General features: G+C 36.8%; 1 protein-coding gene across 1 annotated transcript; it reads right to left on the bottom strand.

Moving 5' to 3' along the window:
- Positions 1–1,268: 1,268 nt before the first annotated feature.
- On the bottom strand, positions 1,269–21,275 carry ZFX (zinc finger protein X-linked). The gene is made up of 7 exons (XM_085302079.1): positions 17,730–21,275; positions 16,778–17,344; positions 8,461–8,610; positions 8,120–8,263; positions 7,893–8,027; positions 5,263–5,403; positions 1,269–3,394 (listed from the first exon to the last, which is right to left on the bottom strand). The coding sequence occupies exons 1-7, from the start codon at positions 17,788–17,790 to the stop codon at positions 2,208–2,210; spliced, it is 2,385 nt and encodes a 794-aa protein (XP_085158205.1). The 5' UTR covers positions 17,791–21,275; the 3' UTR covers positions 1,269–2,207.
- Between the last annotated feature and the right edge of the window lie 772 nt (positions 21,276–22,047).

Raw genomic sequence — 22,047 nt, 5'->3', positions numbered from 1 at the left:
TGTATGATTCCAGGCTACATATGAGGAAGAAAACGTGTAAAATTGTGTGTTCTTTGTCTTTCAGATTATTTAAAATAATAAAGTTTAAAATGGCTAACATCCTCAGCAATGTTATGGAAATCTATGGAGATTTTGTACATTTCTAGGTTTACAGTTACAAAAAGCTTGAAGGTAAGAGGGACATAAAGTCAAACAAAGACATATTTGCAAGATTTGAACAGAAAATTATTTGTTGCGTTTGTACAGCATCTGATTTGGCAATCAGTAGGCAGCAGGCAGGCAGCTACGGCCAGGCAGAAAACGCACGGGTTTTGCCGGGGTTTCCCACGGAGRCACAGAGCAGCACGCCTAACCGATGCGTTGGTCACGGCTCATGGCCTGGTCCTACCAGCATTACACAAGAGCACACGGGACAAGTCTGGCAGTATCGTCAAACAGGCATCAACAGAAAAATAAAAATAAATCATTATACAATGGAAAAAGATCATGTCACGGCATCAGCCTTGCCTGAACACAAGTAYTGAAGCTTACAGTGAAACCGAAGGGCAGAGCGCAGGTGAGCGGCTGAAACCTTTGTCYCTTTGGCCCCAAACCTGAAACCATCCCTTGAACTCCCGCTGCGTTTCAGGAGGGACTTCACCTGCCTGGGAAGCGGAGCGAAYGCGGGGCCAGGCTCTGCACCCCTTCCACGAGAGGACTGTGCCGAAGCCCGAGAACCTCCCACCAGGGGCTGCACCGCYGGGTACGACCTAGCCGCGTCTGGTGGTTACAGTCGGGTCCGGATTCCGCGATCCCGAGTCAGCGTCAGCGTGAGCCCGCAGCAGGGCAGCGGGGCCGGGCCCTAACCCCCGCCGGGCAACTCGGGCGCCCGGGTCTTACTGTTGGACGCTCGCTGCCGAGGCACGCGGCTTCACGCTCCGCACGTTCGCACGGCAGCGAGCCGTGCAGAGCGCCCGTTTGTACTGCTCTTCAGGTGGCCCAATTGACTGTAATAATGGTAATGTTCTCCCAGCTGTTTATAAGCAGATGAAAAGAACTGGGTTAATTCTGGATACTGTACTAATTAATAAAGAGCAGCCTAACACAGCTGCTAATGGCTCAGGAAAAACATTCAATTTAGAAACAGTTCTGTTACTATCACACGCTACTTTTCTTATTAGGGGTATCTGCCTAAAAACATCTCTATTTCTTAGGAATGTGTCTGCTCCATTCCATTCCCACCTGAAGCTCTCACTCTAAATATCTCATTTCCAAAATCGAGGCACCTCTTGGTCTTAAACTTTATTTTATATCAATTCACAATAAAAATGTGACTTGACCCACATACTGCTCTTTTGAAGAAATATTAATATACATCAAACCATTAAATTTGAAGTACATTTACCTGCATGTACAAACAGTTGTAATCTACCAACTCTGCAAATGGAACAACAATATTTCATGTTTCCAACATTAAGTCAGCAGTAAATTGAAAAAAGCAACTAATTTGCAACACACAACCTTTCAAGGACAAAGAAGTACAGAATAATAAACATAATATCTAAGCGTATTTTTAAATCTTCCAAAGGAAAGAAAGATAACAAATGCCCCAAACCATTATTTTTTTTTTAATTTTTACCTTTGAAACCTGAATTAAAATGCAGAATAGTTTTTTCAATGTTAGATGTGTAACTCCTCAAATGTAAAATAGTTAACCTGCCACAAAGTCTTTATAGTCAAAACAAGACAATTAGGTGGGCCCTAGTGACTTTATCTTCAACATCACAATTCCCCATTTTATACACACCTCTGACAATTTTATGAAGAGAAATTTTGTATTTTTTAAATTCACGACAAAACTGCATTAACATGGACACTGTGAGTATCAACGAGGTCAGTAAGATAAATATATATTTAAATAAACTATTATGGTTGAAAAATTCAGTATGAGACAGGGTTTACTTTATTAAATGCAACTTTATTGTTGCCATCTTTTCTTCATTTATTAAACAAACTGAATAGAATTCCGAACACGCTATTGAACAAAAGGTATAAAAGTCAACTAGAAGCAATAATCCTATTTTTATACAGCAACAAATCAAATGCACAGTATTTTTTTTGTTGTTTTTTTTGTGTGTGTGATCGCAGGTGATTGGCTTTAAAATAAGCTAACTGCCTGAAAGGCAAAATTCCTTTATAATTCCAGCCGTAAGTCTGTGAAAGAGACTTTAAGGCAGCCCAACATCTTTATGATGCCGCATTATGTGCTGGTTCTTCTCTGAAGGCCTTCGGAAACCTTTCTTGCAATACTCACAACGGTGAGGGTAGTCTTTTGTATGAATGGAAATAACATGCCGTTTGAAGCCTGAGGCATCTGTAGTGCTATACTCACAGTACTCACATTGATAAACTTTTCTGCCACTGTGTGTTTTCATGTGTTTTTTCAGCTCATTTTGTTGCCTAAAGCCCTTTCTACATCTCTTGCACCTGAACGGAAGATCCTTTGTGTGAACTGAGAGTATGTGGCGACTCAGAATGAACGGATCTGCAATCTTAAAGTCACAATGTCTGCATTGGTGCAATTTTTTACCCTTGTGAGCCGCCACGTGTTTTTTCAGTTCTGAAGGCCTATGAAAGCCTTTATCACACATATCGCATTTATGAGGATAGTCTTTTGTGTGGACTGAAATTATGTGTCGTTTCAGATCACTTGAGTTTGAGCTCTTATGGTCACAATGCAAACACTGATGTGTTTTACTTTCTTGATGCATAAGCGTATGCTGCTGTAGCTCTTTGGTATCTGAAAAAGTCTGGAAACAAATATCACACTTGAATGGCATTTCCTTACTATGTTTAGTCTTTATGTGAGTTTTCAAGTTAGAAGAGTCGGCAGATCGGTATTCACAATATTGGCACTGGTATGGTTTTTCACCAGTGTGGATTCGCATGTGCTTCTTGAGCTCTGACGGATGACGAAATCCCTTGCCACACTCTACACAAATATGAGGAAAGTTCTTGCTGTGGATAGTTAAAAGGTGACGACTCAGTAATCCTTGTTCTGCTGTCTCATAATCGCAGAACTTGCACTTGTGCATTTTGTTAACTCCTTTGTCCCTGTGCACCATCTTGTGAGTAAATAAAGCTCCTGCATGAGAGAAACTTTTCCCAAACTCATCACACTCAATAAGCTTTTCTGTTTTGTTGGTCAGTTTATGACTCTCCAAGTGGTTATGTAAACTTATTTTTTTATTTGTAGTGTAATCACAGTCTGTGCATCTGTATTTCTTCTTAGTAAGAAGGTGCTCTGGGTGGTTTTTCATGTGCCTTTTCAAGAAACCTCTAGATTTAAATTTCTTTCCACAAATCATGCAGGGGTAGACTGTCAACGGATGACCATCAGGACCAATAATTATTGCTGAAAAACAACAGAAAACTTGATCAATATTACACTTCAACACATTTCATATTTTAACCTTAACAATAAGCTGAATTGTTAAATAAGATCAAGTTGTATGTATTATTGAATGAAGCTTTCCTATATTTCTTAAACAGAATCACCAGTCAGTGTTCCAATGTTAAAAGCTGCAGTTTCAGAACTTCTGCATTTGGCAGCACTGTGAAGTTAGAAACATTCAGCAGGATGTATGCCTCTCCCCTCTCCCCCGCCTCCCCCCCCAAAAATCCATGTCACATAAATTGATTTTTTACAAATTCCTTTAATATAATTCAACAGTTATTAAAATTCTAAGAGTCTTTAAATATTGTCTTTTAATTAGAAACTATAATTTTAATCAGAGAAGGAAGTGATATGACATAATCTGTGAATAACAACCTGAAACAGCACGCTATCATAACAGGATTTTCATTCAACATTAAGAAAATGAACTGRTTCTACTCATGAAGGCACAGACGCATATGTAACAATCAAGCTCATTACTGGGTTAGGTGTAAGAAATGGACAGAATTATTAATTACTATTTTCATTAATTATTATTGTTATCAAGAGAGAAAAAGAAACTCAATTTTAGATGCAGAAAACCAAGCTATCATGCAGATGTTCTTCCCTTCCAGTATTTCTATTTTAATGTACTCTGACTGAGTTCACACATTAAATACATGCAGAAACTGATGCTGGTGAGAAGAACAGCACTCAGCTTGTTGAACTGAGTATAATTACTAAGTRTATCACAGACGAAGTTATTAGTAGACAAAGTTTAATCTGGTAGTTTAGTTACCTATCACTGACTACAGTTCACATGCCCCCAAACTAACACCTCCTCCTTGTGCCATCTGTCGCCAGAAGAGAGATTCAAGCAGGAGTCAATGAGAATGTGTTTCACATGAGGACACCTCAAAGCTTTGGAAATTTTTCTTTTGCACTGATCCATCAGCCTGAATTTGTTTAGCCTAAATTTGTCTAGGCATGCTCAAATACTCTCTTTTCCAAAAAATGTTTTAGAAAGAGAATTTACTAGGTAGCTGGAAATATAAAAGCAAACTTTAAGGATAAAAATTGTTTGGTTTACTAATTGAGAGTTAGAAAAAAAAAAGAATTCCTAGAGTCAAGTCACAGTTTGGGAAAGGAACTTTTGGTATAAATGAAATCAAGGCTACTAAAGCAGTCATGTGCTTTTTCAACTTTATCAGACCAAATAAATCATTCAGACCATAATGCAGCAGTAGTAGAAATCAAACAATGCCAGAATAGCCTATCTGTTCTTACAGTCATCTAAGAACACTGGAATGAACCTGAAGATAATTTATTTAAAAAAAGGGCATAGAATTTACACCACCTAACATAACATACAAAGTTCAGATTTTCCAGTTGCTTATTGAGTTGATATAATGCAATGTATTAAGTTTGTTTTCTATATCCTCAATAAAAAGTTTTTTTTTAAGTACTATTATTCAACACTGTTTAGCTGTCTAACATCATCTTTTAGAAAGTTATATTAAAATTAGCGTAAGAAATTAAGTTGATAGGCTTTTAACCTTTTGCTATGACACTGTTCTTTCTATCTTGGCTCTGACGCCAAATTTCCCTTAAAAAAAAAATCCAAACCGATTACGTCTTTAAAAGATTTAAAATAAAATATGCACTTGCCTATGAGGTAAAAAGTGTTGCTAACAAAACAATTCCTCTTTGTGTATGAGGAATAAATAAATAATCAAACAAAGTAATCACCGTTTTTTTATAAGATACTGCACGCGCTATCAACAAAGTACAATTGCTTATGGAAAAGTACCTACATAAACCAGAGTAGACAGCTACTAAATACTCACCTGTTTGATACTGTCTAGACTCAGGTCTCCTTTTTTTCTTTGGTTTTTGCTTAGCCAGTCTCCCAAGTCCAGCTGACTCATCTATGTGCAAAAGAGCACTTGCAGTGCCATTCCGACTTTCAATCCCATCATTATTATTACCTAGCAAGATAAGTTAAAAAGTTACCTACTGTCATCACTCTACATATTATGTGAGCCTCAAACTCTACAACGGTAATTAAAAAAAATGGCAAGATAAAGTATTAGCTTGACATTTAATCAAACCATAATAACATACAGGATGAGCTGCAAAACTGCTCTGTATGTAATTTATGAATTGTTTAGCATTATAAACGTGAGTGTTCACAATTTGCAGGAGTAAAGAGAGAGATTTCCATTTCCCAAAGAGTTCTCCTTCGAATGCAGTTTTTTTTTCCATTTCTTTGGTTACTAACTATGCCCAAAATGTTTCATATCAGTAAACACAAGCATATCGCAGCATTCATTGTGTCTGACTTTCTACTCAGTCCTGATATACAGACTAATGTGTGAGCTCCCGTTCRCTTCTGGGCATCTGAATTCACCTAACCGAAGTTCCTCACACACCAACTTTCAAAACCAGAACTGTGATCAGTGAGTCATTCTGAACAGCCATAAATTTGCATTCAAAGCACACAGCATATTGTTTGTGCATCAGTATTTTAATATTTACAAGTTATTTCTATTAGAAACAAGGAGGATGTACAGTATTCATACAAAGTGGGAAATATCATCTTTGCCTCACACACTAACGGTATCATGTGATATAAAACAAACACAAGAATTAAAAGTAAATATATAAAAGTAAGTGTCTATATAGTTGAGAAGATATTTACTGCCTATTTGTTTAATTTTTGGTGATTTGAGGGCATAAGTAAATTTTAAGAACAAATTCTGTGGAGAAGCATTTACTTGAATCAGAAGGCAACAGCTCCTATTGAAAGGAAAGCRCACAAATAAAACATGAAGACAAAAGTGGAAAAAAATGCAAGATGCCCAAGAGCTGGGCAGAGTGCAGAGAATAAATATTTATGACTGAATGTGAGAAGAACCGTAGCCATGAACAGACATGTGCAGAGCCTGAAGATTCTATCCTTATGCTAGCAGAAGTGCTGAATAGTAAATGTGGCAAGTGACATAAACGTCCAAATCCCCTATCACATCTCATACAGAGAAAGCATAATTTGCAACAGGTGCTGGAAGAGTTCTGGAATGCAACACAAAACAGGACTAAAACATTTTCTAACACAAGAACAGATTTGTGAAACTTGCTGCAATGTAAAGCACAGTGGAACTGGCCTTTGCCACAATACAGCAGCAACACAAGTTTCACATTTTAAGATCCCACTGGTATCAGCTCTCAGACCCTCCTTAACTGGAGGAGAGTTCTGAGAAGTGCAGATGACAACCTCAGTCATTTCGTGCCTTCATGCTTCATTATTTCTTTCCTTCCCTCCTTACCTCCCACCTCACATTAGGTGTGTTATTGCTGAAAATATGATCACTCTACTGTTTCCCATATTCTTAAATTCCACTTTAACTTCCATTCTTCTTCTTCTTTTTTTTAATACTTTGTGCTCAAATTTCTCATTCTTCTTCAAAATCACTCAATGTGCTCTCTACAACAATTGTCTTGAGTTCACTTAATTTCATTTTGAATTCCTAGTCAACTTGGCTTCTGCTCATTCCGCTCAACTAAAACTGCGCTCATCAGCATTTGACCAAAGATAACGCTCTAGGTGCATTCTCACTTGTCTCATAAGCAACTTTGAACACATTCTGCTTCCTGAAATCTTGTTCTCCCTTGACTTACTTTCATCATTTCAGCCCTCTGTTACATTCTCAGCACATCCCTGACATTTGACATAATCATTGTCATGTATACACATATCTAACTATTGTCCTTTACTCAACTATTTCTTCTGCTTCATTTACCCAAAGTATGTTTAGGAGAACAGGACAATACAGAAACATTTCTAAGAACTAGATTTTGCTTTACTGGCTCATGTAAGTTGTGGAAATCAGTCTGTGCACCAGTTGGTGCTAATATTCAGGAAAAAATATTCTGAATGTTGGAAATTTTCTAAAAGGTCCCACTACAATTTTAGGATGTATCTCTTCAGTTTCTGTTTTGTTAATTATTTCCATGTGTTAAGAAACACATTTATATATTCCTTCTAGAACTCTTAAATCAAGCGGGTGTCAGTGTTTCACTGTTTAGCTGAATCTTAAAAATTCCTATTTGCCATTTTCAAAAAATATAAATATTCAATCTTGTTCCCAAGCCAGCTCTTATTGTGTCCCGAAATTGTAAAGGACAGATGTACTTGCGATACAATTTTTCATTTGAAAGCCTACGTACTTCCCCTTCTAACACCATGAAAATACAAAGGAAATAGCCTGTTAAAAGAGAAAGAAAAAGAAGCCTGCTTTACAGCTTCTCTCTTCCTCCCCTTTTAATTTTAAGGCTCATTATGCCAAGAAATCATTCTTAATGTAAAACCTTCTAAAAAGAAATCACACACAAAAGCACAAACACTCCACCATCCTCCAAAAAAAGTGATCTCTGACATTTTGCTACAGCCCGTGTCACCTGTTTGAATATTACCTACCATAAGCTGCTGCCCAAGCTATGGGCATAAAAGTTTTAATTTCAGTGTCATCAATTTGCTGTTCATGGGCCACTGCTGCATCCTCCTCTCCTACAATCACTTCCATATAAACCTCATCAGCTATTTCTGCAACATCTAAGAGAACAAGAAATTAAAAAAAAATAGTTAAGAACACTGCACTGTTGAAAGTGAAGATCCCTGTCCCCAAATGAAAGCCACCTACTTACTTAAATCTTCATCTTCATGCTGAGAATCATTTACAGTCATGTAAACCATTTTCTCCCTTGGAATACGAATACTGCTATTTTGATCAAGTAATCCGACTGCGTGATCATTCTCTGGCTCGCTCTCCACAATGTCTACTGTGCCTCCTAATCAGGAAGAGTTAGGAAATATTTTTAAGATACCTTGACTAAATTCTATTCTAAACTGCAGAAAACATAAAGTTTGTAATTCTTTAACATTTCGACCCACAGCTCTTCACAGTCGACTTCTGAGAGAATACGGAGCCTCCAATTAGGCAAAATTTCATGTCACGTTGGAGTATTCTAAAATAAGCACATTTTACCTAAATCATCTTCTCCAGGATCTGCTTTGAATATATAGACCTTGATGACTTCTGGACAAATGCCATCCACTTTACAAGAGCCACTTTCTGACTCTGCTTCCATGGTAATTTCAGCAGAACTTTCGTGTTCTATCTTGCCAGCGTCATCCACTACAAAAACAAGTCATTATGATTATCCAATCATATATAAACAAACAGATAGGAAAGACAATTTACTTTATTACTAAAATTTGAAAGCAGTTTGAAATTACATTATGATAAAGAACCTACCCATAAATATTTTTTTCAAATCCTTGAAAACAACAACAATAAACATAGAAATAAATTCAAGCCATAGTTGAGATGGAACTGCAAGAGTGCTGCAGTCAAACAACTAGAAGCATGAGCACCACACTATAAAAGGCTAGTGGGGGAACAGTGATCTGCAGCAAGACAGTGGGAACAAAATAGCACATCAGTATTTACCCTATGGTATAATTTCACCTAGTCTCAATTTTAACTGCCTTCTCCTTCCCGTCTAACAATCTATTAACTGATTTTTCCAGAAGCATTACCTGTTGCTCAAGCCTGTCTCTAATGCAAGAGATTCTATTGAGCAGAGTAAGACTTGGTTCTTTGCAAAGCAGTGTTTTTTACTGCTTTTTCAGCTGACCAGAAATGAATACTACAGGAAGATAAACATCCATCTTTTCTCATCCACCCAACAGCCAAGGGATGGAAGGAACATAGATTCAAAGCCCTGCTCTGACACTAATGCATGGGTGAACCTATTCAACTCGTCGTTCATAGTGCCCTTACAGAAAGCGATTTGCGCTGGATTTTATACTAGGGCCCCATATACTCTCCTCACTATCAGCTGAAATTGTTCTCTTTCTTTCAAAAGTACATTGACATCAATTTGAATTGCTGCAACTTTCCTTGTCTCCCACAGAAATATGGCTAATGACAACTTTACAAGGAACTTTACAAGGAATCGTATTTCTGATTTTTAAGTAGTAGATCACACTCACATGTGCACACACAAGCTTATTTTACCAAACATAGGCTTTCAAGACAAGTTACTAAATATGCATTGGCAAAATCAAATCCAGAATCTCTGGACCTTCAAGGAATCTCCCAATTTCAAAAGTTTAGAAGTTTCTCATAGTCTTGAATTTATTTAATTTAAGAACTCTTAACAGATGACATGCTTGAAATTTTTGACTTTTTAGTTCATTAAGTTACATGGCTCTGAGGGAGATATATCAGCCTCCAAAAGTATAAATTTGATTCATGATAACCAGGCACAAAATCTATACTAAAAGAACTGTACAATAAATTTTGTAGATTTTTTTTAAAAACTACCATGCCTAGCATATACAAAATAATTAATGTAGTGTGCTTACTTTACTGACACTCATGAAACTACTCCAATAACTAATCACAGTTTTGCTACTCATTAACTGTGCAAACTTACTATTTACTTTAAGATCTACTGAAAACAAATTAAAAAACCTTCAAGTATTACTATTATTTTCTTGCCATCATGACTATATAAAGTATTTGTATCAGACAAATTTCTGTCTTATGTATCAACACAAAGAATTGTACACGAGTACAATTTCTCAATCACATATCATTAGTCAAAAGAAATATGAAGTAACATATTAAATTATGAAGCACTGAAATAAGCTTATCTACCACTCTCAGCAGAAAAATAGCAGCAGAAAAGCATTAAATGCCATTTTTCCAAGTTCATGATCATTGGTCTCTGTAAAGAATGCTTCAAGTTTCAAGTAGTATGGTGTTTAAAAAATGATTTTGTGTCAAGGCACAACATAACATGCTGTTTCTGAATCCCAGAGCATTTCAGAATTAAAAATCTTAAGATGTTATTTGGATCATGTTAACAATGGAGCTTCACAGCATGTCTGTTCAGTTATTGAACTGACTTTTATAAATGTCTTGGCATATGCATGAAACGCCAAATGTCACTAAAACTCTGACAAGAAATTAAACCCGCTTTGGTTCCTATATTACATTTATGCAATTGTTCCCCTCTAACTTGGCTGTTTCCAGTGTCACACATGTGTATTTGGAAGGCTTTCAAGTCAGCGTAAACTGATTTTAGACCACTGAAGCCAAAGGAAAACTCTGCCTCCAAGTTCAACTGCTGCTGGAACATACTCAAGGAAGAAAAATTACAGCTGAAGTAATTAAAAAACAAGCAAACCTATGTGCACCATATGAGATGGGCTTGTTTCTTCTAACAAAAACAGAGAAATTATCAAAAACAGATAAATTATCTATTTATGGAAGTATCCCTTGATAATACTCGTAAAACTGTAGAAGTTTAAATTTTAAAAATATGCTCCATTTATTCTTTAAAAATAAAAAAAGTTCTCCAAGGTTGAAACTCATCTTTTAAACAACATAACAACACAAAAAAATTATTATACTATTTATAGTTTATCCCTAACTCCCCTCTCCATTCATTAGTACTTTAAAAATGCAACAGCTATTTAGTTCAAATATTTTTTAACAGTTCCACTAAGGTGCAGTGAAACAGACGTGCAGCTATAGTCCAACTTTCCCCATATGAAAGAAAACAAATTTCACTGACAGATGGTAATGCTTGAAATACTGAAGTCCTTGAAGGGATTGACAAAATAAGACAATCAGCAGTAAAGTAGGAAATAGGTAACAGAGGGAAGAAAAGTAGGGTGGAAAGAAAATGGAATACAAGAAGATAAAAAAAAATCAGAAAGAGAGACAAATAAGGCAAATGAAAAAGTCTCTCTCTCAAGCAAAGCCGCATTTCCATGGCATTTTGTCCTATGACTAAATAAGCATTTATTCATACAGATTCATTGATGTTCTGGTAGTGTTTCTGAAATCTGTTTTCTGTTTAACATTTCCCCCATGTTTCTGCATTTTCCATATATCAGCCTCATAATCAGACACTGGGTAGTCATGTGACTTATCACAAGTCACACTAGAAAAAAAATTCAGTATGGCATTTTTCCAGTGTTATCGTACACTGTGCATGTATATAAATTAGGTATTAACTGAAACTAAATGCATGAGATTAAGTTTTCACTACTAGCTGGTGTCTTTACTTGAATAAAAGGGTAGCTTCAGACAAACTCTCTAAGTCAAAAAAAAAAAAAAAAGAGAGAGAGAAAATGATCAGTAACATCATTTCGTGTAAACTAAATTCCAAGAATGCAGTCTACAGCTAGTTTGCCGATACTCTTCATAGATTTCACTGATTGATGAGTCTGCTCTTTGTATACTGCAAGGTGTAAGAAACAACTAAAAAAAGTATGCATTTCCAATATTATAATAATGACTTCCATATAAATATAATGCTTGATTTTTTTTTATTAAAAGCACAAACAGATGAGAAGGGTTTCTACAACAAGAAAGACATGACCTAGTCATCATTTACAATACGGAGCAAACAACAAAAAGAGACCAAAAGGCATGAAAAGAAGGAATTAAGGGGCAAGCAAAGAAAAACAAAGTACTAACAACAGATCATTTGTTTAATTTTATTCTATTACAATGGCATTTGCTTTCCAGAAAATGTTGTATCTGAAGTAACCAATTCTTCTAGAGATACTTCAGAAAAAAATCTGTTTTGACACCAGTTTAACACCTCAAAATCTGTATATGGAGCAAGTAGACAAAAAAAAATCTATTTTTTCATCCTTTACATTCCCAAATGATTCCCTCCATCACTAACAACATGCATATCATGACACACTTGTCTGCATACAAAAGACACAACCCTGTTTAACCATTCTTAATGAAAAAGGCCACTGCTTACTATCATGTTTTCTCTAAACAGATTAAAAGCATGCTGTATTCTCCAAGTGGACTTTGTTTAGGTATCTGTGATATACATGTTTTACTTGTAGTTCACCTGAGAGCAAAGAACTCCTAGTTCTCTGAAAAAGTTAATTCTACTGTCCAGTTACTTCATTAATGGCAAAGCAAGTTTCCCAAGCTGTGGGAGAAATCTGTCCTGTTTCAATTTTAATACTATTGCCATCACACATGAGCAACCGTATACCCCCACGTGTCTGGAGCTCCCCTCAGGGCAGAATTTCCTTGGCTCTGAGTTGGTATCTAACACTCAGCYGTGTTGTTCTGCCTTCCCCAGCACACAAGATACACAAAGCTCTGAGGCATTACTCAGACCAAGGGAACTCCTCGTCCCCTTCACCTGACACGCTGACCTTCTGAGCTTCCTTAGTTAGAACCACTCTTACTCAGGACTTCTCTAATGGTTAGAAAGAAAGCATGACAGCAAGTTCTACCTCACAGAAAGACGTGATTTGCTGCATCATTAGGAATTTCCAGGGAAAAGAGATGGGTACTTAAGTTTAAGCTAAAAAAAAAAAAAAAAAAAAAGGCAAATAAAACCATGTTCATTTTCTTGAATAAAAGTCTACTGCATGGCGGTAATGAAGGCATGAGCATTATGAGCATTTTGTTGATTAGGTCCACTGCTTTCAACCTAAACATATTGTCCAAGGATGAGAAAAGGTATATTTCATCTAGACCTAAGAAATGATGTAATCGTTTTATCTCTTTGAGGATGCCAAGTTCTGACTCCTGCAAGAAAAAGTGTTAATTCAGATACAATAAACAAAGACACTTCTAAACATCACAAAGCTTCCTAAATCTGCAGGTTACAAGGTAAACGTAAACTTTGTGAGGCTACCCTTACATGCATCCACCCTCCCCTTATCAAATCTCCTTTGTACCTTACCAGTTTTACTGCAATTAAATATGTGTACCCAAGAATACAACCTTTTGTCTTACTTCATGACAAAGCACATGTTTTACTCTGCCAAACTGAATAAAATCAGACAAGCATATGCTTAGCTGTAAGGTACTATTCTGCTTGATTATTCCATGACATTCTGGAGGTTTTTTTTCCTAAAAATTAACGAATCTCACCATTACTGTTTCACTTGGGGGAAATCATTTTCCAATCCTTAAGATTTACTACCAACGAATCTGGACTGGTGTGTGCTAGAAAACAATTTACCCTTTTCTGATCAAACATTATGGAGAATCCTCATGAACTAATTTGTTATGGCTTATGTAAAAGAAAACCTGATTTATCAAACTTCCTGGAATCCTTTCAAGCAACGGATTAGTAGCAACCTCTGCTTAATGAATAAATACCCGACTCAGTTCTGGCATAAGTGCCCCAAATCTACCACAGACCAAAAAGCCAGCTTAAAGCTAAGGCAAAGAATCCAAAAAAAGAAGCAAGTTAGCACATCAGAAAATATGTGATGATGTAAGAAGCACTATCCTGAAAATGAAAACACAAAGACATAGCAACACAGAGGCTAAATTAAATGTAAATAGGAAAAGAAGTATTAAAATAGTAAGTTAGTTTCTTGAAGGAAAGTCACAGAATGAAACACACAGAGGTTGTACTCTTTGAAGAGACAAAAGTCTGAAGCCACGAAAGAAAACAGAAATATAAGAGAAATATATCGCATATACTTAATAATTTCAAAAAAAGTATTTACAGCATAAAATAAGAAAATGATCTCATTTTTAAAAAAGCTAAGTAGACACAATTCATCAGGAATGAAAATACAAACACTTAGAGAGAGCCAAAAGATAGGAAGAAGATAGCAAAGGATTTTGCCTATGACTTCCACTGCAAAACAGAGACTGAGAAACCTAAGACCACAAAAGGAAAACAGTGTCAATCCCTGCTTTTCAAGCGACAGTACAGAAGCAGATGGGCAAAAGCACTTTGAAGAACACAGTCAGATTCCCAGATCTGGGAAGCAGCAGCATTTGCCTACCATTACAGCAGGCAAAATTCTACATTTGCCCTAGCAATTCAAGCATGTCTGCCAGAATCCAGCATGAACTTACAGGTTAAGAAGAAAAATCAAAAATTTGGCTGATGTTACTATCTTTTAAAAAACACTTACTATTAAGTAGAACTGAAGAACAGAGAGTCAACARAAAAGATCAAGAAACACACACAGTGTCAACACAAAGAAATGGAAATGAATTCAAATGATGTTTTCCCTACAATGGAAAGACTATTTGGAAAGACCGTCTTTACTTGAGGGGAAAGTACTAGCCTCTGACTTCAAAACCAGAAGAACTTGTTGGGCAGACTTTAAACACAGTGGGTGGTAATAGGGAACTTCCCTTTAAAATGAACTGTAGCACATACTTAACATTCTAAACACAAATAAAGACGTTTTTTGAAACAAAATGATTAAGTACTGACTTATTTAAGGTTCTGAAGCTAAAGAAAGCACTTTGCATGACTATCAAGAGACATTTAATATTAAATAAAGTATGGAATCGACATGTCTACAGAAATAYGTGACTGAAAATGGAGACTATCCTAATACAACTGAATCATTAAATTCCTATGTTTTCTGTCAGTTACCACATACTAACAACAGATACACAGAAGCCTTTCTCGCTGTCGCAAATTTTAGGGATCATGCAACACAGCATCTGCCAATACACTCTGTCCTCATCCGTGTCTGTCCCATTATCAGAGACTACACTGGYAATGGCTGAATGGGACATCTAACATATCTACACTGCTCATTACTTGAATTTATGAAGACACCAGTTTGTAAAATGTTCATATGCCAGCAACCCCAGAACCTCCCTCTGTTGTCCAAGCTCTAGGATGATAACTTGCAGAGGAAGAGTGAGCAGACAGCCAGGAGCAACAGCATCTTAAAGTGCTACTGTCAAGGATAAGGATCAGTGAAGGATCACCGGCAGAGCCCCTACGCAGTCAGGTCTCAATTATCTACAGGTGGATTATCCACTTTGTTGCTTAACTATTGCTGCAAGTGCAGAAGCATTTGAGCTGCTTTCATATGAACTACCTGGAGTCCCAAATTAGAAAATTACATTTGCGCTGTATTGTACTGCACAGAGTGCATGTACTAGTTTGGATAACTATTATTTCAGGTATGTTTGTGCTCCACACTCAGCAGCATCTCTGATCTCTTCTCTCCATGTCACCTTTGCATATTCTTGCAGCTTAATTTTACAATATTTTGTAAATTTATATTTTGCATTATCCCATTTCATTGTTTTCCCAGATAATAGAGAATTAACTGTACCTCATATAAACTCAAAACATGGCTGCACAAGGTTACTCAAGGAACTCAAGAGATGATAAATTAAGAAATGCAGTGATCCTAGGTAAGGAGAAGCAACATTAAAATCCATAAGCACAGAATATAAAATTAAAACAAGTTATAATACATTTAAAAAGAAGCATCTAAAGCAAAAATAAAAAAAAAGTAACAGTGGAATTAAATGATAGAGAGCATCAAGTATGCCTCATCAATGGCATCATTTAATGCTGGACAAACTTGAAGTGATCTGAAATGGCAATTAAACAAGCTAACTAGCCTAAAAAACTTTTTCTATTTCTACAACAAACAACAAACACCCAGGAGTAACACATGGATGTTCCTAGGTGTTGCACTGAGTAAGAATCATAATAAATAATATGCTAAGAGTAAGTTCTAGTTTGCACAAATGCATATCCCTAGTAGAAAATGACCCAATGATTTGCTACATTCTTTCCCTACTCCTCACCTGAAGTCTCTGAAAATACCATGATTCAGATGGATTGTGATGCTGTTTCTAAGAGAAGGGGGATTAAGATATTTAAGGTTGCTTCTCAGCTATGAGCAGCAATATCTATTCTTTTCATTAGCAGCACACCTTCATATCCCTGCTTAATCAAGAAGATGAAAACACATTCTAATAGCAAACAAAAATATTATTGCTGGTATCCTAACTATAAATGCGAAGTGAGAGTGGGGGAGGTTAGCAAAAAACAAGACAAGGATAACRAATATCTTTTAGATTTCCAAAAAAGTTTTTTGACTCTCTTTTTCCATGAAATAATTCTGCTGCTTTCTTAATGGCTTGGCAGTAATCTTACTAATCTGCATATACACTTATGTTTAAACAATGCCATATTTGTTTTCTTTCAGTTCATTCTAAGTATATAGCATTTAGCTTACTGGAATTCTTACTTTTGTTCATATTCTATAAAACACCACAGAAATAGTTTATAATCAGACATGCATTTGCTAGTATTCCTCTCCATTACTTTCACAAGAACTTTTAGCTGTTATATATTCCTCAAAAAAAAAAAAAAGAACACATTTGTGAGACTCTTGTTTCATTAAATACAGAACATCTGGTTTTGGCAGGATACAAGCCCTCCCCTCAGATATTTCAAACGCCACCCAGGCCAATATCCAGGGAACTTTTATGGCTTTGCCCAGACACTTACAGGAAATCATAAGGTAATCTTCACAGTTGCCCTTATCATCTTGATGTTCCACAGGGATTCCATTGGCATCAATCACTGCTTCTGATGCACAGTCAGCCACCAAGACTTCTTCCGAAACAACATCTGTTCCCAGAGTGTCAGTGACAATATCTGCTTCTTCAACATTATCATGAACTACATGTTCTACATGTCCAACCTCAGGTACATGCATTGACTCACTTGTCAGTACATGTTCTGGTATTGACATTGCTTCTGCTGTTATATCAGAAGCTAAAACATCATCTGGAACAGTGCAATGAGCCAAAGAAACCTCTTCAGCTACATCTGTGTCCAGCACTTGTTCAGGAATAATGACAGTTTCAGACACATCTGGYTCCTCCATGATATCTGGGCACTGAACATCCTCGATAACAACATCCTCAATGACATCTTGGATTACTACAGAATCTGGATCATCAGGAACAAAATTATGCACAGTTATATCTGAGTCCACTACATCTGAAACAAATACTGTTTCCTGTACTTCCACAACAATCTGATCTCCATCCATATGGGCTGCATCAGATCCTGGAAAATATAATTATTAATAGCATTTAAATTATAAAACTAAGTCAAGTGTTTAATCTTGAAATTACTTCTATTTTACTCCAACTTTTACACTATGTAACCATTTAGCCAAGCCATCATAATAGCATATAAGCAATTAAAACAGGTAAACATATAGGGTAGCTGAAAAAGCACTAGAACGCAAGTGATTCTGCAATTTCTCCAACACCCAATTAACACTTCACAGAATCAGCTCATTCATATTGCTCTGAGTAACAAAAACAACAACAAATTGAAAGTGACCACTCTATAGAAAATCACCGACACCTTTAAGAAAAAATAAACAACAAGCAGTCAACAATATTTAATGTGAACACTCTTATCTATGTATTATCTCCTGACAGACCTGTTGGATCAAAAAATGCATTTGGTTCATGGGGCTGCAATTCAAGCCCATCTTCATCCATGGCCTTTAACTCTCATCAGTCACAGTGTCTGTAGAAGGTAAAGAAGAGAGGTTATTTAACTAGTAACTTTCATACTAAGAAGATTATCTCTGCTTGTACAATAGTCATCATACGAAAAGATAAAATTCTGGCCATACGGTAGTCAACAAAAAACACCTCTTGGCTATAAGATGCCCCAGATTTCAGAGTACTTCTGCTTGGGATTCCATAAATACTACTCTGTAGCACCAAATATCCAGTGCCTGAATAAGAGCAATGTGAGATTAAGAAAGGAATATGAAAAATATGATTTCCTTATATTCTTACAAAGAAAAATGTTTTTAAGAGTAAGTCTGGGTATGTTCATTGCTCAAGTCTTTTGGGGTGGTGGGGATACAGCATTCTCAAATCAGTAAAGCTCAAGAAGTTTAAGCTAAAGGTAGATCACTAACAGTAACGCGAATCACTTCTGATGTCCCCTACATTCATAAACTTGGATAGTCAGGAGGAAATTAACTTTTCTTATGTCACTTCAGACATCATTGGCACATCAATGTTAGCCAGGTCTAGAACATTACATCATGGATTTTTTAATCTCAGATGTATGAATACTTAAAAGCCACCTGCCCCAAGCCAAACTGTCAATTTGCTTCTATAGTAAAAATATCACCAGTTCTCAGAAGTACTAAATGTCAAATTCTATCAGATTTCTGTTATTTAACAGAATGTCAACATTTCTTCAATACCGAACAGCAACTGAAGGCTTTTACTCTTTTTAACAAAAGAACAAAACTACAATGTTGAAATACTTGCTAAAAGCTACAACCCCAATCTAGGTTTTGCTGTTTATATATATGCACACATAATAAGGATCAGGCTATTTGGCTAAAATGCAATCTAATATAAACTTGTACTAGTGCCTCAAACTTAGTCCAACTAGTGTTCTAAGGGCTGAACCAGCAAGAGGCAACAGAATATTGCTGAATGTTTCTGCTCACAGAAGAATTGTAAAAGTAAGTGAAAGGTATGGGCCTCAGCGGTCCTCCTTCCTCTCAACACTTTTCACAGTGATGAGCAGAAATCTCCCCACTTCTGTAATACTATCACAATAGGCCCAGAGGAAGCATTAAGATTCTGTTCAAGGTTTCCATAAATTATACCTTTTTAAAAATTACGTCAAGTAAGTCTTCACAGAGATAATTTCCATGAAAAAGAAAAATTATCAACCACTTCAAAACATGAACCTATAACCATAATCTGTAGTAAGTATTTTCTAGACTTCACCTTCTTTCTAGCTCAAATTTCTCAACTCTTTGTAGCTAACCACCTAACTTACAAATCAGAAAAATACATTTTTAAAGGTTGAGGATGAAATTTAACMAGAAATTAAACTAAAGAAAAAAACAGCTGCTGTGTTTTCCAAGGGATTCCCTACTTCTTGTGAGATGTTCAGTTGGGAACATCCTCAATTTTAAAGACAGCTGTGCTAACAAATCACTGTGGTGTCCAACTGGACACAAGTCATTCCATAATCATTCTGAACGCCAAGCTTTTCTGTAAAAGCATCCACTATTAACAGGAGCATCTATTGATGCAGATGCTTTCTCAAGATCAAGGGCAGAAGAAAAGTGTTTCTTAGTCTCAGATACAAGATTATAGTTTGACTGATGGCACATCAACTTCTGCCATGCCAGAGAAGCAAGAACAGATTAACAAGTTGCACATAGCTATTTAAGCAAGAATTTATCATGCCCAGATTTGTTCATTTCTACCTATTAAGTACACGTGTAGTCAACTATGAATTTCTTTCCTGTTCATAGTGTCATCTTTTCCATGTTGTTTTCAGTCTTTATTCCTGTTACTTTTCTCCAACCTCTTGTACCTTTATCTGCATCATCTTCATTACCGACTCATTTACTTTCTCCCACCTTACAACTACAGTGCACTCCCATCATTCACACAAAACTATACTCCTCATAAATTTAGAAGTCCCTTTGTAGCAAAGATTGTATCAGCAATTTAAATATTTTTCTTGGAGGAGGCAGAGAGGATTAAAAATTGGTAGAAATGAATCTCCTCTCTCCTCAGGCAACACCCATGTAAGAAGCTAGCGCTCAGTCTCCAGGTTTCTGGGGAAAGTCAAGATGCTGCTTCTGGCTGTGCTTGTGAGGGTTATAGTCGTATGTATTAGCCTCTGATCAGGCGGAATCCAAGTAGCTTGAAGTGCCAGTTCACCACCAGCTCCTGGAGGAAGTGGCACTTGTTTTCTCTATTTCCTGCTTTCATCACCCACCTGCCACCACTCCACCACAAATTCCTACTTCTTATGATTCATGTATACATATTTTTACTATCATATCCTTTCCTCAGACTACTTGCTGTCTCTATTATGGAGGCTCTCCTCCGTCCTCCATTTCTGTATCCTCTTCACTTAAGAGACCCAGAAGCCATCTCCATTACTTCCTTGTTTCCAGAACAAGCCCACTGATGCCATCCCACCGCTGCTGCTTTCACTGCTGCCCAGAATGCAAGCAATAATTGCAAAATCGACAGCAAAAACAGCAAAAAACAATCTCTGCAGCATTCATGACAGTGCAACTTCATTAAGACTCCAGCACCAAGAGTGACAGCGCAGACCTTCAACCACACATGCAGCATAACAGCACTGCCTCCTGCATATTAGTGTGCTCTTTTCAACTACAAAGTATTTTGCGAAACAAAGTCTTATTATGCACAGACTGACTGAGGAAGTTTCTCAGGCAAGTAGGTTTTCAAGATCTAGTCTTAAAAATGCCACAGACTTATGCTTTGGTACTTGTTCAGAAGAAAAAGAAAAAAAAAAACCTAACCTCTTCATTGAGTATCTTCTTCAATAAGATCTCTCATAATGCACTTTTGTGTCCTGATCCTGCCAACGGATTCATCTATGCAAATCCCTATAGCTGTCCAGGACAATAAAGACCTTAATAGTCCTTCACTTAGGCAAAGAAACCCCTACAGAAACAAAGAATTTGCTACAGAAAGGGCATCAAAARAGGAGGTAGGCATTTAAATTAGGATTAGCTAAACTGTCTCAAATGATAGAGGCACCCATATCCAAATCTGCAATCCAAAAAAGCATCAGAGCATTTGTCCACGGATGGAGGGAAAAAAAATCCCTGAGAATTTCCTGAAAGCACTTCAGGATTGGAACATTCTAACCAGTAGGTGAGAAAATAGCGTGTTCCTTCCTGCTTGTTCTGATCAGCAAATCAGCGCAGTGGTCCAGGTTCAGCAATGCAAAGGAAGGTATTCCCAACAGTTCTGTATGAACCTGCAGCTTTGTGATGAAGATGCTGTTCTCTGACATGAGAAGTATCAAAGCTTCTCACTGTGAGCGCCACACAATGCTCAGATCTTCAAATTCTTTGACAAATACCTTAAACTCTGCGATATCATAAGGCAGAGAGGCAAATTCAACTGTTCGTTTTCCTGCAAGGTTTCAAGGAGTGCAGGAACTCCTCTTAGTTCTTTCAAGCAATTCTAGTAGACACTTACCTCAAGAGTAGGTGCTGGCAACAAAGCAGACAGAAGCAATTTTCAGTTCTGGTTTCGAGACCTAAACTCTTGAAGAAAAATAGGTGCCCAAGCTATGTCCCTATACTTAGTCCTTCTCAACAGCCAAAAATCTACGCGTCTCATGATTGAAATCTAAGTAATTTGGGAGCTGCTCTCCTAACTGCCACTGGGTACAACAGAAAAAGCCTAGGCCTGTAATGCCAGGTTTTCCATCTCCTAAAGGACGATTAAGCACCTATATCTTTTACTTGGCTCTGGGCCTATGTCAGCTTCACACAGATTTAGACTTGGTATGACTCTGATATATACCTAATCGAGTCTGTAAAAGCAATTCTTAAAAATTTACTATTTTAACCGCTTATTCAAGGTACACGCCTTCAGTTTTTGGTTGGTTTTGCTTTTGTGAAAGTCAAGGCAATGTTTTCCAGTGGAAGGGCACATAGAAAAATACATACTCACAGACAAAATGGTATTAAGCTATTAGCAATACAATAAAGTAACTTCATAAAATGGTGGATTTTCCATAAATCTCATCTTGTCAGTCAGTCAAAAGAAGCAATGCAGGCATTCCAATATCTTATTACATTACAAGTAGTTGACTTAACAGGCCTACCAAAGTAATCAAGGTGCAGTAAGAAATGGCTGAGTTGTCATGTTTTAAAGAGAGGGCAACTTTAAAAAACAGTTAGTTAGAAGAAAAGGCTTTAATATACCACAGAA

Source organism: Rhea americana, unplaced genomic scaffold (assembly GCF_003343005.1).
Source record: "Rhea americana isolate MKP2758 unplaced genomic scaffold, rheAme1 scaffold_184, whole genome shotgun sequence".
NCBI lineage: Eukaryota > Metazoa > Chordata > Aves > Rheiformes > Rheidae > Rhea > Rhea americana.
This window is presented reverse-complemented; position numbering and strand designations above follow the sequence as displayed.